At 38.6% G+C, this 27,451-nt stretch overlaps 1 protein-coding gene across 17 annotated transcripts in view; it reads right to left on the minus strand.

The window, feature by feature from the left end:
* The window catches only part of cacna1da (calcium channel, voltage-dependent, L type, alpha 1D subunit, a), a 60,749-nt gene that overhangs the window by 22,028 nt on the left and 11,270 nt on the right, over positions 1-27,451 (minus strand). For 9 of the 17 annotated variants that reach the window (XR_004656181.1, XM_034868193.1, XM_034868190.1 and 6 more), the window contains exons 4-20: positions 17,434-17,573; positions 14,450-14,628; positions 12,942-13,094; positions 11,038-11,234; positions 10,550-10,653; positions 8,932-9,101; positions 7,225-7,299; positions 5,451-5,538; positions 5,055-5,081; positions 4,397-4,557; positions 3,777-4,002; positions 3,430-3,637; positions 2,140-2,260; positions 1,906-1,993; positions 1,787-1,817; positions 1,536-1,690; positions 1,300-1,429 (exon numbers count right to left, since the gene is read on the minus strand). Coding sequence is in view for 16 of the 17 variants with exons in the window: in XM_034868193.1 (XP_034724084.1) it covers positions 1,300-1,429; positions 1,536-1,690; positions 1,787-1,817; positions 1,906-1,993; positions 2,140-2,260; positions 3,430-3,637; positions 3,777-4,002; positions 4,397-4,557; positions 5,055-5,081; positions 5,451-5,538; positions 7,225-7,299; positions 8,932-9,101; positions 10,550-10,653; positions 11,038-11,234; positions 12,942-13,094; positions 14,450-14,628; positions 17,434-17,573 (2,253 nt within the window). In the remaining variant the exon portion in view is untranslated. Of the gene's footprint in view, positions 1-77; positions 138-1,299; positions 1,430-1,535; positions 1,691-1,786; positions 1,818-1,905; positions 1,994-2,139; positions 2,261-3,429; positions 3,638-3,776; positions 4,003-4,396; positions 4,558-5,054; positions 5,082-5,450; positions 5,539-7,224; positions 7,300-8,931; positions 9,102-10,549; positions 10,654-11,037; positions 11,235-12,941; positions 13,095-14,449; positions 14,629-17,433; positions 17,574-27,451 lie in introns of all 17 variants that reach the window. The other 8 variants (XM_034868194.1, XM_034868188.1, XM_034868197.1 and 5 more) reach the window with 3 other exon arrangements.

Here is a 27,451-nt window from a genome sequence, read left to right on the forward strand (position 1 = left end):
TGGAAGGCAACGAGATGTTTGGAGTGTTATTGGGGTATGGTTAGTCACAGCACGGACAGGGGACACATGGCATTTACCTTCAATACGATCTCAACAGTAAAGATAGCCGTGAAAGCATAGTCAAAGTAACCAAGTATCTGCAAAAAGCAACGTACATGTTTAACAAAGACAGGTCATTGTGCAGCTTCATACATCATATGTTAACAGGATGAATCAAAAATAAATAGAAACATTTGAAGGTTTTTTTTAAAAGAATTTGATGGAGTAAACATCCCACAGTACATTATTACTTTCCTATATTCACTGACTAGTTCATAAAGTGCAATGTGATTTTACTAGTCTATCATTTTATTATGCAATATCATCGTGAAGTTGCATCGAAAATGAAACAGAGATCCCTGGCTGACTGTTTATTTTACAGGACTGTACCAGTGCTTTTGCCTGTTTTAGCTTATAAAATACAAATTTAAAATGTTTATATTACCAATATTGTCAGCCAAAGTGTACTATACAGTCAAACCTTCCAGATAGCAAGATAGCAAAATTCATTTAATTTTGGTATTTCAAAAACTTAACACTAGCTTGACATGAAGTACATCACTATGAAATAATCACTGGCTTTCTTTTGTGTTGTACAGATTATGATCTCAAGTTAAGGCAGGCAACATTTCTTAAAAGTTCTCCTTTATGATGCATTTAAAGACAATCTGACATTTGGGAGGTGTAAGCCGCCTTGCAAATACAAGCTGTGTTGCTGTTAAAACAATTCCATGAGACAAACGGCATTGTCAATAAGATGATTTGAATTAAACCTTTTAGATTTAAAAGGTTAAGGTACCTTAACCCCTGAGTCACGAATGTTGGAACAGACCAGCATGAGCAGAGTCGCCAGACGTCACCATTAAATTTGAACAGGCCATGTTTTCAAGCATTTTTCCCGGTGTCGAAATAGAAACTGGTAATTACACTGTATGTATTGTTATGGAAAAAAAACTGCAATTTCACTAAAACATAAGCATGAATGTTTCCTCAAAAGAAAGAAATAAACGTCGAAACTCAGATGGTGAATGCTTTGGAAAATGGTCAGTATTAAAGTAACCTATGCAAGTTATAACAAATGGGCTAAAACATGCAAAACCACTAGTAAGGTCAACGAATTATGAAGCAGATATCAAAATGGTGAACTAACTTAACAATAAGAGGAGTTATATTTTCATGATGTAACTTGACCCACTTATCTTTGCTACACAGTCTGTTAGAAGCCATAAATACAATTCTATTAAAGGGTCGTAGACTTACAATATTGCGAGCTGAGAAGTTTCGGATCGGATCCTCAGCAGCGAGTGAGACAGAACTGAGCATGATGAACACCAGGATGAGGTTGGTGAATATGTGGTGGTTGATGAGTTTGTGGCAAAACACACGAAACCTGGAGGACAAAGGAAATACAACACAGCAAGAAGCATCAGTGTGACATGATGCACTGTGAGTGTGTGTGTCCATGTGTGTGAAGCCTGTGTGAACATGTGTCATACGGGTTTGTGGTGCTAAAGATGAAGAAGGCGCTTCCCTCTGGGATAGGAGTAATCTTCTCCTTCTTTATTAGGTCAGAGATGACCGGCCGAGGCCCAGATGGAACTTCTGGATCCTCTTCCTCTGCTGCAGTGTCGTCAATCTCCTCTTCTTCATCCTAACAGACGAGTAGAAAGTTTGAAATGTGTGCCAGTGTGTATAATTCCTCAAATTGTAAAGATAAGTTACTGTTAAATTCAGTTAGTCAGGATACCTTGTCATCTTTTTCATCCTCCTTTTTGTCCCTGTAATGAACACAGATATTGTTTTGAATGATAGAGTACATATGAGCATATGTATATAGAGAGACATTGTAGCAGATCCAGCTTTTACCCTTTCTTGTCTCCTTCGTCTGTGTTGAGAGACTCTGCATCTGCCAAGTTGTCCACAGCGATAGCCAAGAAGACATTCAGAAGGATATCTGAGCAAAGTGTTCAGTAAAGGACAGCTCTCTCTGTAAAAGCATTTTAACACTGCTTTAATCACATACAATGATGAACGTAGGTCAACTCATGTATTCACTGTTTCAGTAGCTTCAAGTGTGTTTGTATCAGTGACAGAGGATACAGTTTCCACAGATGAAGAGGATGATGAAGTAAAAACACACAATCATCCCAGAAGAGGAAGGGCCTCCATACGCCATGATCCCATCGTACATAACGGCGTTCCAGTCTTCTCCAGTCAGGATCTAAAATCAATTATTATATTTATTTTATGGGCGATGCATCAACAGTAGTGACAAGCTTGACAATTATATGGGGCCTGTTTGTGTTGACGACCTTTTTCCCAAATGCTAAAATCCCACAATCCCTGCGGAGAGTTCACAATAAACCCGTTACAGCTGCTATCCATGAACAGAGATAAAGCAGATGGATAAGTACGTTGAGATATGGCTGCACATTGGACGGTTGGACACCTCAACAGGCATTAAGACCTACTTATGATCAACCAAAAACAGGGTTTGTTATACTGCTATTAATATTCAAGTTGATTCAAGTTCGAGTTCAAAAGATCTAATAACGATAAAGTGGCTGATAGCATTTTTTTTCCACATAAACAACAATGTTGGTACAGATCCTATCATGGTCCTGCTCTGTGGTCTTGTAGACTTCTTGTTTAATATACTGTGTTAAAGTTCTGGAGGTTTTGTGTTTTCTTTTTCATGTTCTTTGTTTTATTAATTGTGTTGAGTTCTCTCTGCTTGCACTGTGTGTACCTTATGTGTCCCTGCCTAGCATGTCTCCCCTTTTACACCTGTGTTGTGTCTAGCTTTGTCAGCGTGCCTTTGTGTTGCCAGCCCTTGTTGTCTTGTTACCCAATCAGTATTTCCCTCTTTATTCCAGTGCCCTGCCCACTCCAGCACTTTGTTTATTCATTCTGTGTGCTCCCTTGGGTGTCAGTTCGTCTTTGTATTTTGTGTCTAGAAATTCTGCCTTATATTATATATACTAAGCAAGGCATTTGATAATGAAAAATCAACTTTTCAGCACTCTCTGGTGGAGAAACTATGTATAGTAATAATAATAATAGTTATAGTGTATAATAGTGTCTCTATAGCTCGATGACCTCAGCCCTAGCTTAGCATTTCTATATAATCAGGTGATCTATCAGCCCTACTGATATATTGTTCTAGCTCTGTTTCTCTTCTTTTGGCCTTCAACAGTTAGTAAAACCTCTTATCATTATTCATTCTAAATCTGTTTGTGCAAACAATTGTACAACAGCATTTTTCATTTTTATCTGCATGTTCAATTCATTATCCCCCGAATGCACCAATGGGCAAATGATGGATGCTCTGCTTATTCAGATGGGAGTGACTGTGTTGTACCGTTCTGTCATAATCTGAACAGTAAATACCTGAAACACAGTGAGAAGGGCTTGGGGAAAGTTGTCAAATGTACTCCTCTTGGTCTGGGTCTCGTCAAAGTTAAACTTTCCACCAAACACCTGCATGCCCAGCAGCGAGAAGATGATGATGAAGAGGAAGAGCAGCAGCAGCAGGGAAGCAATGGACTTCATGGAGTTGAGCAGAGATGCCACGAGGTTACTTAAAGACTGCCAGTGACTATAAAGCAGTAGAGAGAAAGAAAGAAAGGTGATTAACTGAACACACACACACACACACACACACACACACACACACACACACACACACACACACACACACACACACACACACACACACAAGATGGAAGCAGTCTTACCGTGTGACTTTGAAGATCCTCAGCAGGCGGACGCAGCGGAACACAGAGATGCCGAGAGGAGACATGACTTCCAGCTCGACCAGAATGGTTTCCGTGATTCCTCCACACACCACAAAGCAGTCAAAGCGGTTGAACAATGATACAAAATAGGCCTGTAGCCCGAGACTGTACATCTTCACCAACATTTCACATGTGAACAGGGCTAGCAGCACCTTGTTGGCCACATCTGTAACCCAGATAAGATAAGGAGTTACATGAAGGGTAGCACGTGAGATAGTGTAGGTGGTTATTTTGCTACAAAAGATATGAATGATGTATAGAATCATGTTGTTAAACCACTTAGAGATTGAAAACTTAGGCTGCACAAATATAACAGTTGCACACACAAACAAATTTAAAAAATATAGATAACATATAAAGTCTTCACTAATATTTTTGTTGTATACATTTCTATTCAAAACACTGAGAAAATAGGTGAAATCTCCACAAATTTTAGTTTTATTAAAACGTAAGATATCCCACTAACTAAACAAAATAGACAAATGAGGTATAAAGAAACTGATCAAATTACTTTCTTTCTAACTTTCTTTCTTTTAAACAAGCAACAAAAATGTTCATACCCTGTACTTGTGTGAGCCACATTGGCTGGTTGTAATGCTCTGATGATATGGTGAGCGTGTTGAGGAACACCAGGATGATGACCAACCAATAGAAAGGCACCGATTTTACAGCCAACCGGCACTTCCTGCGGCAGAACCTGTTCCAACGGCGCCAGCGCCGACTGCAGGAGCAGAAAGCAATGTCAGTATGAAGTAGAACGCTGATTTGTGTGTTTGTGTGACTCACTTTGCTAATGAATTGATTTAGAAGAACACAAAATCTGGTCACATATATTACAGTGTCTAAACACTAAAACAAATCCCCTTAGTTTAAGGTAAACTCTACATTTGTTTCTATAAATAAGAAGAATGCAGAGGAGTGGAGGGGGAGGAGTCCCGGGGGAACTGCATCAATATATTTTTTGCAAGTCATACTGTAAAGTAAATGAGCTGAAAAATACTGCGTAAGACTATTCTATAAAAATATCTTATGGTACATGCTGACTTTCTAAAAGCTGTTGATGTATCCTCCCCAGTAAAGTCTTATTAAAATAAAGTAAATTGAAAGCCAAGCACTTACAAATAAACATTTGTATAATTTAATGCTGGGCACAGACCCATATGATGACAGCTGTACTATATGCACCATGCAGAAACACAGAACCATAAAGATACTGACCTGAACTTTGACTTTGAAATTTTTTGACTGAAAGAAAGAAGAATTTGTCAAAGTTTATAAATGCAGGATGTAGCAAAGGATTGATAGGAGCAATGGAGTGGTAGGGAGAGGTCCATTGATGACAATGTTAAAGTGTCCAACCGCAAACGTTAGCAGCATTAAAACATAGGAAGACAATATAAACAAGCAAGTGAGTTGCTTTAACCATTTGATTGTTTAAAAAAATTAGGAATCAAAAAGTAAAGAGAGTAGCACGGAGGATAGAAAACCTGTAACGTGGTTTTTAAACCACTGTAGCAGCACTCACACCAGTAGGGAAAGCGACCTGATGTATAAAAATTCAAAGTAATACCTGTGATCTTGTTTGTGAACAGGTTTGTTGTGTAAAGTTCTCACCACAGTGGTCCGCAGCATGGTGTCTTCTCCTCCTCCCCGTTTTGATTCTCAGTGTTCACAGATTCTGTTTCGCTGGGTGGAACGCTTGCTGCAGCAGCAAATAAAGCAGACATTTACAAAAAAATACTCATATGTGCTTCACAGTGGCACAATATTCTACACCGTTAGATAGACTGGAGTGTAGAACATCCCAGATGGAAGAAGTGTCTAAAGAAATGAAATGGAGACATCACATAAGGCTATTCTGACAGGCATTTCTATAGAATGAAGAAAAAAGATACACTAAAAGAACAAACAAATCGGCAAAGATTAAAAAAAGTTATACACCAAAAACTAACTGCATCACAATATTTTGATAGTGACTTTAAAAAAGGAAGTGACAAAATTATTTTTTCTTCTTCTTCAAAGCCACGCTGCAGCTTCAAAACTTTCAACCTTGTAGAAAGGAAAGAGCTAAGCGCTGTGGCTGTGCATCATTGTCATTATTAGTATCATTTACCAAGTGCTGAAAGGGAGCTGACATGGGACAGGCGAGTGGACAGCTGCTCTATGAGGGCTGACTGATGCAGACAATGAAGTAGCAGAGGGAAGAGGGGAGCAGGCCGAGGAGGACAGAGCTCTTAAAGCTGTCTTTGAAATACTACACTCAAAGTACTGCCAGCGCTGCGGAAAGACGGTCTGCGCAGACAGATGATGATTAACTGTGCAAAACGTCTCAGTGCTTTAACTCGTATGAGGGAGCATGGTGTGTGCTGCTTAGCTTATGTAGACGTGTTGGCTTTGATTCCAGAGTGGTCGGACAGCTCTCAGCTCTGAAAATAGTGCTGACTGCTGGAGTGGTGATCTGGGTTTAGCCCTGTTTCCTATATATATTCATACTGAGTCGCTGCTTTTAAAATGGGACATGGATAGAGGAATCAGGGCGTGCCAGCTATCATAGCAAAAATAGTTAGATTTTTATTTCATATAAGACTTGTTTCATGAGTAAAATAAAAGGCTTCTTAATTTAAAACCAGTAGATCCTAGACGAAACAGGGAGGAAAAAAAGGAGAGACCAAAAACTGAAAAAAGCTGTGATGCTCGGACACAACGGGTTTAACAACAGCAAACCACAAAGTGATGAGGTATTACATTAGGCTGCACATCAACACCCAAACACACACACACGCTCTTACTCAGCTGTCACTCAGGATGCTCCAAATGGGTTTATAAGGCCGCTGCTGCTTACCACCTAGTTTTAAGTCCTGATGTGTTCACCAATAACACAGCTGAGTGTTTGAGAAAATCAGTGATTCTTCACTGATTGACGGAAGTAAAGTTTAAATGATTATTGTGTGTGTTGTTTTGCTCACAAGATGAAACACAAGCCAGCAGCATGTTGATTAAAGACGACAAATGACATTTCATGGTTGTCTTTCAATTAGTTATTATATTTAAGGTTATTTAAGTTTCCTTTTCTTCTACACTCTAAGGTATTTCCTTTTGAGCTTATCTTTTCTATTTGAATTAGTTCTATATGATATTTTCTTATAATGCTGTGTTAAATGTTTGAATGTCTTGTCTGTCGAGGCAACTTCCTATAACAACAGTTTTTGGAACGGCAATAAAGTTGACGTAAAAAAACTAAACTCCTGAAAGATCATGTCTAATCAGATTTTGACCTAATTACTTAAACATTTTTCTGTATCAGATTAATTTGAGCATCAACCACATTCACACTCAGGTACACATACACAAGAGCAAGAGAACACTGGAGGGAAAGCACAGGATTTACCATGAGTGTCGGACGACTGGCTGAACCACCCAAACCTTCCTTTCTTCTTCTCAGTAAGGTCAGCCAGAGTCACCCCTTCATGTGTAATGCATGCAAGTCCATGCATTCAGACACAACAGCACAGCAGAGGGACATGGGGGGCGAGAATGGGCTGCTATCAAAATGGGTCAGACCAGACAAGCACCACAGGACAACAACAGTATTCAAAATATCAATATCCAACAATGACAAGAGCAGCAGGAGTCACAGGGGCTGCAGACACTGAGGAGGGCAGAAGAACAACACGGAAAGCTGTTAGTCACTGGAAGCACCTGCAGGTGATGAGGCCCTTCACTAACATTTTACAGAGCATACACATGTTAACGTGTTAGCAGGGGTTCATTTATTGTCGACAGACACCAAAAGCCAGGATGGATGCTGAAGAAAAGCAGTAAGGACCTGCCTCCTCGTCACACAGAACCTCCACAGCTTTTACTAGGAGCCTAAACATCTAACTTTATACATGAGGCATGATTAGAGGAAAAGACAGGTGGGAGGTGACAGTAAATGGACAAAGTACATTCGAAATGACGGGAGATTGTAATGAGCAGACAGAGTGTATAAAAATAAAGACTCCAACTATAAGGTGAATCAGTCGCAGTTTCTATGGGCTGCATCGTGTCTGCTGCTTAAATAAAGAGGATGTGGATTAGGAGTTTTTCTACTGCTCAAGTAAAATCTTTATTTCCCCCTTTTACCGTTCTCAGATTAACTCTATTGGTACTCACAGCGTGCTCCATTTCTATCAGTGACGTGGATCGAGCGTGAAGACATTAACAATCTGTACAGCTCTGCTTAAAGTCCCCTTTCATATACAAAACAGTAGTCAACAGATACCTCTATGTTATGCAGGTATTCATCTATGTGTGAGCATTGTGTATAACGAAAGTATCACTGACTATGGCACAAATATTATCAATAATGTTGCTAGTCGTTGAGGGAAAAATTCCATCATCAATTGTTATGAAACTGTTAACCGTGCAAATTTGCAATTACTGTAGTGTACCTGACATTTTAGTTGCAGCCACGTTTCATCAAACTGCTTCATCTATTTCTGCTTCAGTTAGTGATTTCCTACAATAACCAGAATGACTTTTGAAAAGCTTAATCAGACCAACAAATAACCTACATGAATTGCATTATGGACTATTAATGCCACTGTTGGTGGAGAAGTAAAACATTCTCTCTCTGGTGATTTTTCTTCTTGACTGATTGCTAAAACTTGATGCAAAATCGAGTCAATAAATTAGGAGCACGTCTTAGCTTGGAGCTTCTTTCTACCTAATTAATACCAACTGTATCTGTGCTAGAATTGTCTTAATATAATGACCAGTTATCTGGGTCAATGTGAATGAAAGAGCACTTTCCACCCAAATGGACACAGGAGTGCAAGGAAAAGCACCTGTTTTGTTTTCATTTGAGAGAAATCTTTCTTTTTTTGTTTAACTATTCCACTTTTTCCCCTTTTAAAAAAAATGTATTTGTATTTTCTGATTATATAAAAATACTCTGAGTTATAGTTCAAAACCCTCTCAAGTCCCCAATAATAAACACTGCTGGATATTTGTTTTGATGCCGCAGTAACAGATTTGATCAGTTTGCTGGATTGAAGGGCTCTTGTGATACCAGCGCAGCATTACTGTGGGAGAAATGGGAGAAGGTGCTTACGGTTGCGCTTTGTCCCCTCGTCAGCCTCATCCTCGTTGTCGGGTTCGATGTCTTCAGCCTGAGTGATCCAATCCAAGTAACCTTTCAGATCCTCCTCGAGCTGCTGCTTCTCACGCAGCTTTTGGAAGTCTCCACGGGCTTTAGCCTTCTCTCTCTCCTTGGAGAACTCTCTGGGTTTGCAGAGTCACACATAGACAAAAAATGCAAACACATACAAACACACAGGAGTGCATCAATTACCCAAAACACACAGAGAAATGTCACATCAAACATGAAAAAGGTTGTTTTTTTACACACAAAAGGAAATAAAACAAGTCTTACTTCCTATACTAAATAATCTATAACAATCTGAACATTTCCCTTACACTGCATAAATACATTGTACATATTCACATTCTTCAATCGTAACCTTTCAATGCCTTGTGTGTTTTTGTGAACCCTAGCCACTGGAGGGAGATGTACACCTTTGAAAGACAGACACAGCACTATATTTACAGCCCGACCGTACAGTAGCGTATCCTTTAGGCGAGCATCAAATTCATACAGAAAAGGCAATTTAGGTGGACAGATGGTTTTAAGAGGCATGAAACATTTGCACAGCATCTAAACTCCTACATTCTATAGGACAACGTTGGAAACTACAGTATGTAGGGATTCAGAAGATGGTACATAACTATATTCAGTGCACGGTGGGTTGTTTTCTATACTGAAAGAAATACATAGACTTCATGGTAAGAGGGCAGCAAAACAGCATTTGTAAAACTGAATTTAGAAAATTGATGCACGTAATAAAATGTGCCAATTTACAGCAGCCAACAGGACTTCAGGATTGTCTGAGTTGATGATTCTGGTAACCTTGTTGGCATTTAAAAAAACATCTGGCTTTGCTGGCTGGTCAACCCCCCAGAGTTAATTCAACTGTAACACCCCACCCCCCACTCCACAGAGCAGGAAAAGCAAACTGGGGTTTGAGAGAGCTTAGTAGCGCAGAGGGAGTGAAGGGCGAGGAATAAGATTAATTTCCTTCTCAGGAGGTTGGATGGGTTGAGGATGGGGGGGGGGGGGGGGGGGGGGGGGGGGGGGGGGGGGGGGGGGGGGGGGCTGATGATGATGAGGAGGAGGAAACGCTCACTTTGCAATTGCTACTGAAAGAACGTGATAGTATGACGCCAATGTCTGAGAAAGGATATTCATACTGTATATCTCGTGGTCCTAACACAGGATAGCCAATCACAGGTTTAACAGCTCCTTATTTTAGTATAAAGATTCACAGGATCTTACTTCCCATAACTGCAGCATAGTTTATACGCAGGCTAACACTATATAATAAGCAAATAATAAACCACTACATACATGCTTTGCACACTGCAAACAAAAACCACTGCACACGTTTCCTCTTACCCACTTAGCACACCTAACACAAGGTTTAACACAAAAAAGGATCCCAGTATGATCAGGCTAACAAAGTAAATCCAAGGTGTTTCCCATCCGATGGCATCGTTGACCTACGGGAGCCAAAAGTAGCCGTTTAACAGACAGAAACACATACAAGAACAGAGAACCTCCAGCCTGAAATCAAGCAGAAGGTCTCTGTCTGCAAAGAGAGGAAGATGCTTACCCGCTCAACACACCCAAAACCAGGTTAAGAACGAAAAAGGAGCCGAAGATCACAAGACTGACAAAGTACACCCATGGAAGCTCAAGACCCATAGCATCATTCATCTGGAGAAACAAGCATCACCACAGAGGAAGGAGAGGAGGGGTAAGAGAGGGAAAAAAGAGTGAAACAAACTGTTAAATGAAGAAACAGTCAGAAAAGAAGAGCAGAAGAAAAGATAGTCAAAAGTTGCTTTTTCTTCAAATGAAGAAAAATAGAGATCTTGCAGGAAAAGTACCAGGATAGCATCTTATTGTGTTTTTGAGTTGATGCATCCAATCATTTAGGCAATCAATCATATCAGAGCGATAAGAGCTGCCTAAGGAAGTTATCAGCAGCTCCATCTTCAGAATGTCAGTCACATTATTGCTGTGTCTGATCTGAGTCGACGTTTAAGCTGAAGGCATGTGACAGTCACAGGATATTGAACTGGGAGAGCAGAGACTCACCCAGTATAGCACGTCCGTCCAGCCCTCCATGGTGATACACTGAAACACTGTCAGCATGGCAAACAGGAAGTTGTCAAAGTTGGTGATGCCACCGTTGGGACCATGCCAGCCTTCCCTGCACACGCTGCCATTGATAGGGCATTGCCGCCCATGCCCTGAGATCGCACATGGAGCTGGTTCCTCTTCTGCTATCACATCTGAAGAAAGAGAGGATAAAACTAGGATTGTAATCATAAAGGTATTATACATTATGTATATTATAAAATTATATATTATAATATGTTGAAAATATTAGATTATTTCAAACAGTGTTCACAAATCAAAGCCCCCCTCAGATTGTTCTCATCAGGCCCTGACCATGACTTGAGCTTTGATTTGAGACTTGTCCTCAAAGGACTTCAGACTCAACTAGGACTCAAGATGCGGGACTCGTGGAAAACCTTTATTTTTAAGAAACGTCTGATGTTACACTGAATGTTAATCCCCTCCCTGCGTAACCTACCACCAACCCATTTACCCAACACGTAATATGTAACGTATCTGCTGTGGACGGCTACGTGTGAGAAAGTACAACAAACGTGTCGACCGCAGCCGCAGCTGCTGTGCCATTCACCAGCAGCTTTGGCTTTAAAAACTTCAGATAAAAAGGCCCAAACAAAAATAACACTGAACGCAAAATATGTGGCATCATGATAAAGGATTCTTTCTTTTTAGACACCTGAGAACGTATTGTGATTTAATACACAAGTTCAGCTCAGCATTGGCCATCTAACGCTTGCTACAGCTACGACCTGCGGGAGTTTAACCCTGACAGTCATATCCTAGATGATATGAAAAGATGAATGGGCCTTTATTTGTTTGCCAAACTTATGATAGTAGATTTACGTAATAATATACTTCCTGCTGACTGCAATACTTGGATTTCCTTACATATAGTGTAGTGTTCTAAGAAGCCTGGATGGAACGCAGCAGGTGATATAACACTCATAACCGCGAGAGACTCGACATGGACTTTAGCACAGAGACATGTGAGCATGTCTGATTGCTACACTTGGCCTTCAAATACATTTCTTTACCTTTTCTTATTTTAATCATAGTTATTGTAGTATGGTAGTTATAACGATTTAACTTTCTAGCAAGATTGCAGGATTAGCAAATAAAATTTGCCTCCCCTCTCATCTGGAGAGGAAGGAGAAAGCTGCAGTCCTCCAGGAAAACATTCTTACTTGGCATTACTCTAAGCAGAGCAGAGCGGCCTGATGTACAAGGGAGGGAGGGAAAAACAAACACTGTGTTTTAACAGGCCCTCTTGGACAAAACAACCTGGCTCGTGCATCAACCAGGTAATTGAAGTTAGTGACCCCTGAAGAGATTTGCAATGTCAGTGTATAAATGTCATCACCCATATGAGAAATACACATAAACATTGTAAAAAAAAGAAGAAAAAAAAGAAGAAGTTAAAGTAACACAGAACAATGTAACAGTGTTAGACATATCTGTCTATACTGTAGTGTGTCCTTATGGTCAAATTGTTGCAACTAGAAAAACACTGATCTTGTTTTATTACCCATTTGAGACAAAGTGATTCAAATAAATGATTGAAAAAGCATGCCTGTGACTTTCCATGCTTCAGTTCGTGCAATATGTCAAGCACATAAGCTATTATGTTTTATTTGTGTAAAGAATCCATTATACATCTTTTAGTTGGGTCAACATGCTGTCAGATTAAACATTAGGTTTCACCTTTACAATGGAGAAATGCATGTTGATGTTTGTTGAAAGTCAGTGTAGGTCAGGCTACTTTTAACATAAAAGTATTGCTTGTTACAGCATTCAAAATACTAGACGTGTAGACTAGAAAGATGACTTAAGTTTATATAAAACATAAAATCAAGAGGGCATACCTGAGCCAGGAATAAAGCAGGTTGCGTGCATTTTACCGATGAAAAGCTCCAGGCCGATAATCGCATAGATGATGATTACAAATAAGACCAGGAGGGCAATGTGAAGGAGAGGGACCATGGCTTTAATGATGGAGTTCAACACCACCTGTAAACCTAAGAAATGAGGAAAATAAACAGATTAAATGAAGCTTGGCTGTACTTTGAATGCACAGTACGTAACACAGCTGGTAACGTCAGTTGGTACCAGTCTCCATTATTGCAACTAAATAACTTGGGTCTTCTGTACGTCATGATGGTTCACATAATTATGGGCTACTGACCTAAATATAAAACTATAAGACATACTGTACATTTATAATATTTTGTTTATCAACCTAGATCTGAGCATACAGTATGTGTGCTGTGTGGGATGATTATACTGTAGACTACTATATGTTTCCCCCACAAGAAAGAAGTGTGTTTGTTTTTATTTACAAATTTGATACAATTTTAACCATGACCATGGTTGCTTCCCTAAGAAGATGTTCCAGACATGTCCAGCTGAGAGGAGGCTTTGGGGAAGACCAATTTTATTTTGACAACGTTACATTTCCAAAAAATGTCTGCCAGATGTCCCTCATTTCGGCTAGATGTCCGTCACCTTCCACTTTCTTTCTGTTAGAATTTTAAACTACGGTCAACTTATGAGGACTAAGGTTACTGCTCCTCATAGCTGAGACAGCTAGCTAGACTATCTGTAAATGAGGTTTGTGTTGCATGACAAAAACAACTTTTGATTATACACATGTTCCCCCAAAACAAGTTATTTTCAGAGTCCATTTTAAAGAGGCACTGTTGCTCAGTCCGACGCTTAACATCGCCGAAGACTATTGTGATTGGTTTAAAAAAATGACAATAAACCAGTAAATGTTTTTCTCTCATCCCGGAATATTGTCTGGACTAGCCAGACCATCCTTGCTATGGAGGAAGGTCTTGCAATGCGAGACTAGGGAAGACACTAGGTGAAGAGATTAATTCTCCACCCTGACATTGGACAGCCTCAGGATCTGTTCAGAGCTGGTTAATGTGGCTCAGGAAAGGGAAATTTGGGGTCCCCTGCAAGAGCTTTTGCCTCCGTGACCTGGCCCCAGATAAGTATATACAGATTGATGGATGGATGGATAATATAAGTTATAGTATATTATACATTTCAGTACATATAGAACAACATATAGTTCCTAAATTTGTCAGAAGTGTTTACTCTGAGTTTGTTTTTATAACAGAGCTCATGCCTTTAGGATGCTGATGTAGATGTTGAATAGATGTTTTTGAAAAACAGTCCTCAGGGATGATACATAGACCATCTGGACTTGTGATGTGTAACCCTTCAACCTACAATTTACTGGGAATAATAAGGGTTAAGATCATTATACAATATATACAGAAAAATGTGGTAAATGTATATCTCATTTCATATATTTGGTTACACAGGGTAAACATAGTGTTTGTATATTGAGCTCAGTACTTACTGGGTACTCCTGAGACCAGCCGCAGGGGTCGCAGCACACGGAAGGCTCGAAGGGCTTTAACATCGAATCCACCTGGTTTTCCTCCGTGTCCTTGCATTGATGGATGGATACCTTCTCCTTCTGCTTCGCTTTCTACCTTCTCTTCTTTGGTCAAAAGCTCCAAGACAACACTGAAGAGTCTATTAGGGAGCAAAGACAGAACCTCACATTATTAGCCTGCTGAGGAAAACATTCTGCATCTCAGATGAGTTAGCATAGCTGAAATGATTTGTTGATTATTCAGTTAGTCGATCAACAAAAAAATAAAGTAATTGGATTAATTGTTTCAGTCCATTTTCAAGAAAGGAGATGCCAAACAAACAATTAGCAGATGACACCTTTGGCTCTGGAAAATTATACTAGGCATTGTTTTTAGAGAAAGAACGACAATCATATTTTCAACAAAATAAGCAGAAAAATGCAGAATAGTCTATATTTTGATGATTTCATTGTTGCTGTGAAACTATAATGTAGTATAATGTGTGCCAACGTTTACTTTACAGCCACCCACAAACCATACTGATATCACCAGGACACAGTTGGATTAAAAGAGTACTACACATGTTAAATGCAATGCACCATTAATGTTAATATAGACAGTATATATATATATATATACATTAAAACTGGTTAGTAAACACTGGTAGTGGTAGCTTCCATATATTCATATTACTTTTACTTTTGCCAGGGGCAATGCCGAGAGTGCAGAATAGCAGCATTTCATCCCCTTTGTCTATATGCTCAGTTACAGTGTACAAACAACAAATACATGTACAAAAGCTGTTTCCTTAATGTAGTCGCAAAGTGAAATCAGCAGTGAACAAATCCCTCACCATGAAAAAGGACAGTTCATTACAGTCAGTTAGACGTTCTCACCTAGCCAAGAGGGGAAATCATCTCGACACATCATCACATCAAAGCTGTGGACTGTGAGCAGTGAATAAAGCTGCCGATAGGAAGGAGTTCTGAGGGCCTATAAGCACAGTCTGCTCAGACTTATGTTATACTGAGTCAGAGCTGTAAGACTGACCGCCTGCCACTAGGGTTTCATTACTCATTCAGTCATGTTCAAAAGAAAACGTATCAACACTTTTTTTACTGCATATACCTGAAGAGAACGCCTTTGATAAAAGTGATACATCAGGTTTCTTTAACTGCATAAACATCTCAATATTTAAGGAGCCAAGTGGTTTTAACTGTTTTAGTCTATTAACTACAAATCCCATCACAAAACTGTGTAAAAGTTTTTTTTTTCTCCCGCTGGTTTCAATATATATCTGAATGAAAGTTGATTGCTAATTGAATTTTACAGTGTGAAGGAAAAAAGGCAACAATGGCTGCATGGGAATTTGTACATCCAATACCTAAAACTGTATAATATGCATTTAAAAATGATCAATACTTGGATAATAAAAATCCAATATTAACTGTATTTATGTTTTGGTCTCTTTAGCTGCTAAATGCTCCACTACATATGTTCACCAGGTAGTTGCCAACTAAAAGCAGGGGGAACTGCAGATTAGGGTGATAATTCTAGCTGTCATTTAATCCATTGCTAATGTTATATAAAAATATTGATTAGTGTAGCTTCAAGATTTGTAGTTCAAGAGCTTAAACACTCTGATCCTTTAAGGAAAAATAAATCTTCTGATCTCATCATTACTCACCTATACTACTGTGCCCTCAAAATGGTAATGTGTCTCTTATTTTGATAAATTCAATAAGTGTTCTTTTACATGACCTTACTGTTACCTTTTTTATTGCAAAGCTAATTTTCATTTCTGGAACCCATGTCCTTTTACAGAAATACAAATATGTTTTTAACAAATCTTTCCCTCACCATTTTTTTTTTACTTGTTTTTTTTACTTAGATAAGTCGCAAAAGAAGGATTTTTACTGTACCCTACAGGCTAAGATATTTTTCTTGCATTTCAACACTTTTCTCTCTATGAAGAGGAGTATTGAACAAAGAAAAACATTAAAGCATGGCTCAATCTTTGAGCGCCTATGACCTTATGCTAACCTCTGTTGAACCATAATGTGACATGTTACAATCTATAAATACAAAGACATACAAAAATACTGAAGCGTGTTGTGAAGTAGGCTGAACCTTGATCTTTCAACATGATTTTATATAGCCGTTTTAGAGCCATGCTGACCTAGCTATATATTGATACTGGCAGTATTATTTCAGTGGGTCATTTCACTGATTTAGAAGCAACAGTCACTCTCCATAGCAGGAGCAGCCGTCTTTGCATTTGACTGCATGACCGATCAACCCTGCATGCTGCAAACAGACAGAGATCTAACCTAGCTACCCACTGGACTGTGTGTATGAGAGGAGAGAAAGGAAAGAGAGGAAGGAAGATAGAGGAAAAAAAAGAGAAGCTGCTATAAGGATGAAGAAAACACAAGGAGAGTGTGCAGGACATGGGAATGAGGGCAGAGTGAGGTGGGGAAGGGTAAAGCTTAACGTACAAGATCAAAATGTAAGGGGAAGAAAAAGCAAAAACTGCAGAGATAAAAGCAGAGCAGTATGGAAGAGTGTTGCGCAAAAGACAGTGAGAGGAGAGGAAAAATGGGTGGAAGTGTTGGAGAAGAGATGAAGTATGGAGAGATGGTGACTCACGCCAGTGGTGGTAAAGCTCTGATTTATTCTCTCTGTCTTTTCTGGGTCATATACTGTGGGTGTATGAGGGTCTCAATTTGCACTTGGCCGCTTGGAACAGAGGCTTAAGAAACATTAACTTTAACGCTGACTGCCTCTCTTAGAAACTGTCAAACTGTAAACTGCAAATGTCAAACTGAGATGAAAGTGCAAATCCAAGCCCCAAACTAAAATAATGAAACCTAATGATTCGGTCTGCAAAAGGACAAAGTTAATAGGTTTAATCAAACACATTATACAAAAAAGTTGATTGAAATAACTGAACTTGAGGACTTACCCTATGACGACAATGACAAAATCCAGCATATTCCAACCGTTTCTCACGTACGCATTCTGATGCATCACCAAGCCGTAAGCAATGATCTTCAGAAAGGTCTCAATTGTGAAAATGATGAGGAAGGCATACTCAACGGTTTCCTGCAGACACACAGAAAAACAAAATATTTTTGATAAGAACAAGACATGATGAATTATCATGAAAAAGCATGAGCATGTCTTTAATAGTGTGTTGGCTGTATAAAGCAGGCAGGTACAAACACTGAAGCACAAATACAGAAGCACACACAGACACAAACGGATAAAGAATTTGATGTGACCATTTCAATCCATCTCCATTGATGAATGCGCAAAGCAAATCTTAGTGGAAAAACCAGAGACAACAATGAAAAAAATTCCAGGACCTATTGGGTATTGCTTTAGACTATGGTCTGCAATCTATGGTGTAATTATTTTCAATCCACAGTTACATTTTTTGGTTCCAGTACTGTAAAAAAATACTAGTAGTTCTCTTTAAATTCCGCCCAATCGCCAGATTGTTGCTACCTTGTAGGCCTACACCGTAATGTTACACAGGTACCTATTAGACCTTTTAATACCAATTAAAATATGATATATTTTTATAAATACATTAGAATGTTGTTAATAAACTCATAAATAATGAGGTGTTGTTACACAAATGCCATTCACAGAGCAATAACAAATTCAATAAGCAAAAACAACATTGTTTAACCAGGACAGCCAAATCTCACCTTTTCTCAACAAGTCTCAGAACATATTCACAGACCATGACGAGAACCATCACAACACAAGAAACCTTGACTAGGTGCAAAAGAACATTTCAATCTAGAAAGGACAGGTATTGGTGTTTTTATTTAGCATCATGTACCCTCAAGTTAAACAGAGACCATAAGCTGGTTGTCTTAATGGATTGTCTTAAAAGTTCTTTGGCTGTGCACAGGCGTTGTCAGCTTTGCAACTCAGCATTGCATCTTTGTCGAAGAAAAAACTGGAAAAAGAAGAAATAAGGACAAATGGCATTGATTGGGTGAAACCACTGATTCAGTAGGCTGAACAACCAGTCAGAGATCTCTTGCACACCGATGCATGAACGTATCTGAGAGAAGTTAAAAAAGGGACAAACACTGAATAAAAATACTGTTTCAAGAGTGTACGTGGAATCAGTGATGTAACTCAGCATTGCGCCTTTCTCTAGGTTGTTTCAAAGACAGAGCGGAACACGGGAACATCAAGCCATCAGCTTGAGGTCGACTGGGAGCGAAGTTAGCAACACATTGCTAGATAAAGGTGGTAGGTTCATGTAAGTGCAGTGAGATTTGTGAGAGGCAGAAGCTGCAGGGTAGCGCAGGGTGACTTAGCTTATTAAGGACAGTCCTGGGACCTCCCTAGAGATATGAAACAAGATAGAGGCTCTTTCATCCTTTATGCATGAGGCAGGTCAACGTAAACTCAGCTCAAAGGCTGGTACACATGATTTGTTGTAATTTGTCAACCAAGACAAAAGTCACTTAACTTTTCATTGGGCTCTTATAATACACAATAGAGACACATGCTAAAAGCCACACACACACACACACACACAATTATTATTATTATTATTATTATTATTATTATAAATATTATATAGTAACCTCATCCACCTAAGGGAGTCCTTAATCCTTTGCCCTGTGTTCTCTGCGGACACCATACATACAAGAGCACAGTGGGCTGCAGGGCTCGTTTTCCCAACAGTTTACTGCAGATTGCAAGAAGCACTTAGCCCAGAATAGGAGACATGGGCCTCTTTGTTGCTGATGTAAAAGGTTGAGTTAAGCTTATGGCTGCTGCCTCTGTGACGGAGCATGCTTGGGCCGCAGGGAGCAGAGAGAACAGAACGATTCATACAAGGATGGAAGGGAAGTGACAGATAAACAATTTAAGAGGCATTTATGGAACAAAAGATTACTGCTGCAGTAATATGTTGGGGTGGGGGGCTCCAAATTATTATTTAATTTTAATTATTATTATCAGTGTATTATTTTTTTAAAGATTTTTCAAAAATGGAAACATATTATTAGAGAAAAATAACTCCCCTCTGTTGACAGGCTTACTGGCCTATAGTTAAGGTAGTCACTAAGGTAGGCATCCACAGATGCATTAATCATAAGGATGCACTGTGCCACATATATGTTCAACATTAAAACACAATATATAAAATAATGCCAACAATTAGTGGGCTAGTATAAGAGCTTAGTATAAAGGCGTTAGGCCACCCACCCGTTATTGTTGGCCCAGTTTATTATGTAACTTAATTTTATACAATATTAGTAGTAGGGGGTCCCTGCTCTGTCTCTCTCTCTCTCAGTTAAGAGGTCCTTGGGTTAAAAAAAACATGTAGACCCCTGTTGTAAATCAATAAATCTTGCATTCAGAGCAACTGATTCTCCTTTCATGTGGCTTGTTTATTGTTACAATCAGTTTGTCCAAGACCAAACAATGTAAGATATATGTTTCCAAATTACCCTCTAGAGTGCTAAAGATGAGCTTTTTATTCACTGTTTTCACATTACAGTCGGCAGAAATGTAACTGTACATTACCCATCAAATTTAACAACAAACTATTTCCATAATTCCTATGCCATAATCAGAAGTGTGGTCAATTAAGACCTCATATTACTGTAAGGTTTTTTAAAATCAAATACTGTAAAAAACAAACAAACACTGTAACTGAACTGAATAAAAATAGTTTTCTGTAAATACTGTAAAGGTTGTCTGTAGTACACACAACACTAATCTGCATCAATTCAGTCTTCTGGATTTGGCCATAAGTACTCAACCCCATCACAATGTATGTTTTCATAGTTCATGGTTCAACTTGACGAAAAACCTTCTGGAATGTTGAATCCAAGCCTGACATTGGTCAGCAGTAATGTCATCAGAAGCCTCATCCAAACTATTGTATTGTACACACTGTAATCACTGCAGTGGTCCTTTATTTCCCAGATGGTTTGAGCACTACTGTAAGTTACCAACACTAAGGTTGCGGGTTCAATCCTGCCAAGGTCACATACAAATCTCACACCTTAGGGTGGTGATTGGGAAGTTTTGGCATTGGCAAAAAAACATACACACAGTTATGAACAGCAAGCATAGTGTTATTAAAAAGTATTTTAAAAATAGAGAAGAAAATCCTATCCAAATTTCTGCACGTAATTTGTATGACCGTAGTGTATTTCAATGTGAAACTGGTCTTTTTAGATGTTTTTATTGTACACAGTAAATGTCTGATGTACTTAGAGTTGTGAAAAGAGGTACTTTTGATGATCTGTTGGTTTATTTATATTTAGGGTAATAACTTATTACCACATACTTGTGAGTGTAGTACCAGAGAATCAGAAAAATATATAATAAGGACATATAAACAATACTTATTCTGCTCATCTTTGTATGCCTGCCAAAGCTCTATCAAATAAGTACTATGATTTGGATAGATTTTCTAATTTAAATATTATTAATATAAACTTTTCTCCTGTGTGGTCTACAACAATAATTGAGTAATAATTGTAAAGATGCAGAAAGCTGTAATACATTGCAATACATTGTCAGAACAGTTTTAGCCTTCCAAAGCGCAGTAAATTTATGTAAATTGCCACTTCCTTGTTTGTGAACACATGTAAAATATAATAGTAAATGATAAGCATCCCCTCTCAATTAACCAGCAATTTATTCAATCATCAGCACGTTTTACTGCGAGCAGAAATGGAAGAAGGGAGAGACACAGAAAGAGAAGGAGAGTGAGGAAGGCTGCCTTTGGGGATGACCATAAATATCTCTGACTCACTCATCTTAGTTCATTTGTGTTGTAAAGAGACTTACAATAGTATGTTCCCTTCCCTCATACAGTATGTGCATACGATAAGTTTATGTGTTCACTTCACTTGCTACTATTCTGTTAGGTATACATGATACATCATGCACTCACGGATATACAGACACACATAAACACGGCATGTTTATGTCTTAAACTGCACGCTAAGAGCACAAACTCACGCAGAGCAGGATAGAACAGGACATAATACACATTCCTCCCCGACCCCCACATCCGTACAGACCTTCCTCTGCCACAGGGTGAGTGTTCATGTTTATCTCACATATTCACAGAGCTCAGATCACCACATGACAAAAGATGCTAACCTGCTGAACCATGCATTCTTCTACATAACTCGCCATATGACAGAGCCATGCGGACAGCGGTAATGTAAACCTATTAAGAATTCAAATGGGCCTGTGCGCAATGCCCACGAGGCTCTGTCTATCTTACTTCAGACTACACACAAATCACCAATTACATTTCATGCTTAACAACAAAGAGCGGAAATGCAGTCATGAAAATACAATAAAGCATGTTGTCTTGCAATTAGAGCACCATTGTTCATACATTATCTGTTATTATTTAAATAAACGTCAGTTTTAAACTGCAGCCTCCTGAAGTGAGACCAGGAATACAAAAACTGATGACAGCCCTAGACTATTTTCAATTCAATTTATATATTCAAATACATTCAAAACGCTTTTAAAGTTATTAGCGCTCCCAAACCAGCCATATCTCATCCCCTAATTAAGTCGGGTCAATTATAATTATATAGCCCAATATCATGAATTTGAACAAATTTGCATCAAGGGGCTTTACTAACCATACAGCAATCGACGGTCCCTGGACCCAGAAATGCAATAGATGTGTGTACAGAATAGACAAACATTACAGTATAGACAATGAGGATGAAAAACAGTTACAGACTACAGCATTTAAAGGAATAGTTTGACTATTTGTGAAATATGCTTGTTCACTTTTTTGCTAAGTTACTAGATGAAAATACTGCCCTCATGTCTGTATGCTAAAAGAAAAGCTACAGCCTGTACCCCATTACCTTAGCTTAAGTGTAGTCTGCATTTTACAGTAAGATGCAGAAAAAGAATAGTCTGAATACATGGACCCATTACAGAGAGAAAAAAGTCATGCTTCGGTTTATTCAGTTAGTGCTACAAAACATATAATGGAATATGTAGGACTGTTTGGTACATTTCTACATGAACATCAAACAAAGATAAATATATGTAAGTATAAAAGAAACCTGCATAAATGGTGGACCTTTCTGAATCTAACGTCAAGTTCATCTTTATAATTTTTAAATTCACCATGAGATACTGAGCCACACTGTAAAATACTACAGTGTATTACATTATGAGGAACCAGAGAATACTGAAGTACAGTATGTTTTCCTTACTCTGCTTGTACTTCAAAGAAAGATAAAAAAATAGGGTCTCATGGTTTAATGAATCTTAATGCTTTACGTTAAGTACTGCAGACATTTGGAGGAGGCATGTGACCATAACATATCTCCATGTTCGATTCATGACAGTGAAATGGAAAAGAGAAGATTATTTAAAAAAATATATTAAATGGTTTGATTAATTTATTTTTTTAACTGATAAATGTACTGTTCAAGGTTGCTGTTTAACATGACTACAAATGAAATAGTGTAATGTTAAAAAATTCTGTTCAAAGCCAGAAACCGTTACATAAACAGTATATATGTTAGGGCTGCAACTAAAGATTATAGTCATTATCGATTCATCTTTGATTGTTTTCTCAATTTTTTAATTAATGGCTAATCGTGTAAAAAAAAAAAAAGTGTAACCCTTACCCATTGCAATGTTCTCAAAGCCTAAAGTGATGTTTTGTTAAGTGCAATCCTACAGTTCCAAACCCAAGGATTTTCAGTGCAGAGTATTAAGAAAACCACAATATTTATTTGAAATGCTGGAACCAGAGAATTTCTGCAGTCTTGTTTAAAAAACTGCAGATTCTATTTCTGTCATTCGATTATTAAACAAACTGTTGCAGCTCCAATATGAATTATCTGTGCATCTTATGTATTTCTGATTACATGACCAGCTGAGAGTTACATGTGTGTGAATGGAAAGCCACATCTGAGCGTGTGGCGGCGAGCCAACAGTCACATGAGTCAGAGTGACATCATGCATGTTTGATATCTGTGTGCGACCGGAGTGCTTACAAGCAGAGCAAACACAACAAACTTCAAGACATAATATTAATGTCAAAGCACGCCATATATAGTACAGTAGAGAAAAGCACACGCAGTCAGTGCATAACCCAAACAGCACAGCAGTCAATACATAACTGTAAACTCTGCAACTATTATTAGTGTCATAGAAATATTATTATGTCATTTTGGATCTGATCCTGCACACAATGAGTGGACATATATTCTGTAGGACTTCCCACATCACTCTCCCGGGCCGCTACATCTCCCTCCCCCATGCGCTTGCCATCTCCCGCAAACTTCCTTTCCTTCCCTTGTCTGTATAGATCAGTCAGTGCCAACCAGCCATGCTTGGGAGGGGGGTTGCACAGTTAATAAGTGTCTTTGAGTGTGCCTGTTCAAATGTGTGTTATGCCTGGGTCTGTGTTATAATTGTGTAAATTTTAATAAGGCCTGTTGAATTAACAGATGATCTTATTTGAGTTTTTTATCACAGTTTATTAGAATTTCCTGCTAGTTCTCATTAGGAAATAATAGAATGTGTTTGCAGTATTTCATTCACATGTCTCTGCATTGCTCTTGTTCAAATGTTCTTGTGCTTATTACTAAACTAGTGACTGAAGCCAACAATAAAATACCAACAGAAGAAACAAAATATATTGTTTCTACTTGCATCAAAAAATGCATTAAATTGAAATCCAGTAACTACATTACAAAATACAACATAACGTACCACACATCTGTTCTAATGTCCTGTTCTTTATCACTCTGTGTAGCTGGGCTTATGTTTTTCTCTGCACAATATACAAATGTTAACATACAGTGTATGTGTGTGTGTGTGTGTGTGTATATGTGTGTGTGTGTGTGTGTGTATGTGTATGTGTGTGTGTGTGTGTGTGTGTGTGTGTGTGTGTGTGTGTGTGTGCCTGCTTACTGTGGGGGCAGGTAAGAGTTGTGTGAGGATGCCAAGGAATACACTACATGTGCAGGTCATCTTGAGTACACTCACACTACCAATGTCTTCACAAAGAAAGAAAACATCACATTTGTTGCATAAGCTCCGTGCTGTATAGCTTAGTTTTGTCCTAAAGTTACATGATCGAAGCAGGATTGAACATTGACATACCATATTTCTTGAGACGCCTCCGAAAATAAAGCCTCTGATGTGCCATCTTAATGCCACACCTGATAAAAAACAACCATGTGAGAGAGTCTGAAATGTGGATGCCTGGAGAGTTGTTAATATAGACAGGTGTATGTGTGAGTTTGTTCTTCCTGAAATCTATTATGACCTCCTTGTTGTATAGTTAGATGTTGTGTTATTGTGTCAGCCTATGTATGTGACTGTTATTGTATAGAAAAAGGAAATAGTGCAACCTAAATTCTGACTTCTCATGAGGAATAAAGCATTCTCATGTGTTCCCATTTTAGTCAAGCCCACACACTCCTATCTCTCTCACAAATATGTGCACATGCACACACACACACACAAACACACACACACACACACACACGCACACACGTAAAAACATCTGATTCACCCCTTCTTCCCTCTGGTTTTCTTTCTTTGTGGTTCATCATTTGCAAAGTGAACCTGTGAGTGTTAGTGTACCATTACTATACATGAAATCTGTAAGAACAAATATTCATGCTTGCAGATGTGTGTCCACGTAAAAATGCACATGGCATTAAGTAGCTGCCATGGAAATCCAAACAAGGGCTGAAAACAGGAAATTAAAGTGAAATCCCAAAAGCCAAACTTCCAAGCCAAAACTGTACAGGTGTCTCCACCACTCTCTGGGTTTGCCACCTCTCTTCATTGTCTCTTTAACAACTCTTCCTATTATGATTTGGTGTCACCCTCAGTTATCACGTCTCTTATGTTACAGTAAATGTATCCCTCTCACTCTGTCAACTTCAATCTCCCTCACATACACAGGCCCAAGCATGCACACACACACAAAGTCATGACAATCATTCCACTAATGGACTAGCCAAGGTTTTGTGCATCTACTTTTACATTTATTATGTATTTATACAATTTACCACCCTATTAATACTGTTGTATTTTTACATTATTTATTATTGACTGTTTTAATCTTTACTGGTGTCGTACTTCTTTTTGGTAATATATGTTATGTTACAATGTCATTTATTGTTTGACTGACTTAGCAACAGATTGAAGAGTTGCAACTGTAATTGTGCTATTAGAGAGACATAAAGTTCAAATATGTCATAATGTCCATATATGTTAACTGAAAAATGCCATTACATAACATTTGCATTGCTGAAAAATTCATTACATTGAGTATATTAGAAGGGTAAAACAACAAAGGATGACACTTCAAAAAGGCATACAAACCACTGAATATTTTGTCACACATATTTGTTATTAATTGCATCGTATTCATAAGAATAATGTGTTATTTACAGAGCCTGAGAAAAAAAAATCATTCATAAATGGTCTGCTATTCCCCTTTAAGAAGGCCTGTTTGACGCACACTGTGCACATGCTCTATGCTTCACACAGTATCCACACCAAGCTAACACAGCTCTGACTCCCTCTTTACTCTCTCACACACACACACGCAGAAATACACATTCAAGATAACAAGTGGGGACAGAGCTAGTGTGAGCCACAAATGAGCAGTTGTGTTAAGTGACTAAACACATACTTCTTCCATCATCTCTATAGGACTCCACAGTCCAGACATTGCTGCTTGTGCCAGCCATTACACACACACACACACACAACTACTTCATTTGTCACACACGTAGCCGAAACACTGGCACATGAAGCACTCCTCATATTGGAAAACCTGTCATCAACTCCCCTGGTGAACCATATACTATGATTACTGAATTACTGCAGAACAAGGACTGTAGCAAACATTAGGAACTTACTGTAATAGTATTTCAAAAACCACAATGGCAGGTTGAGTGTTGAATTGTAGATACGGAGACAGGACATAGTAAATTAAGGCTGATTACCTAAAAGATTGTGGTGCATGTTGGCCAAATATTTGTAAATCATGTTTGTTCATTTGTTTGCTATTCTACATCTGAATTTAAACACTGAAGTGCACTACTAGTAGGATACTGTTGTGTCTTTGGTTTGTCTATGAGTGACTACAAAGCTGGCAAACCACACAAGGCACTTTAATGCAACAGAATAAAGGCAAACTGTACATGAAACCTGAACAGAATTATTAGTAAAATATAGCGCAGAGGAATGTCTACCTTACACATTTCTAATCTGCATCCAAAATAGGTAAGACAAGAAGCAACAAGCAAGATGGAATATATGATAGAAGCACTGACAACAATATCAGATGTCAGCTCAACAAAAGAAACCACTGTATTGGGCCTCTAATATTCTTTGACAAGAACCACTGCAATCTGGCGAATGCCTCTCAGTGACTGGTAGTCGCACTAAAGCACTTGGCGACTCTGATCAGTAAACAGGCAATGGCTGTGAGTCAAATGTTTGGCACTGTGACGGTTGTTGGTATGTATTTACATAACAAAGGACTTTTTCTTTGTTGTAGTTGCTCATTTTCTAGTACACAGTATGTGCATTTCATGCCGATCCCAGAGTTACATGCAAATGCAAAACATACACTGCTTTAGCATGTCTTTTGTCTTGTTGTGTAACAGGCCTGAGAGTTCATTGAAGTCAGTGGTAAATTGTGCATAAGTGAACCTGCTGTCAGCGTCAGCTTTAGGGGGTAACTGATGATTGATCTGTGTGATCTGATTATTTAAACTGCATTGTATTGGAACCTGTAAGAGGAACTTCTGCCCGCTTGCCTACAGATAGTGTTTTGGAACTATGGTCAGTGTATGTTTAAATAAAGGAGTGTGCCTGTGATGGCCGCACTAGCAGCCACACATGGCAACAAGTCACGGTGGTAACTCTCTTTTGTTTTGAGCACATTACACATTATACAAATT

The sequence above is a fragment of the Etheostoma cragini genome, chromosome 4, assembly GCF_013103735.1.
Source record: "Etheostoma cragini isolate CJK2018 chromosome 4, CSU_Ecrag_1.0, whole genome shotgun sequence".
In the NCBI taxonomy this organism is placed as follows: domain Eukaryota; kingdom Metazoa; phylum Chordata; class Actinopteri; order Perciformes; family Percidae; genus Etheostoma; species Etheostoma cragini.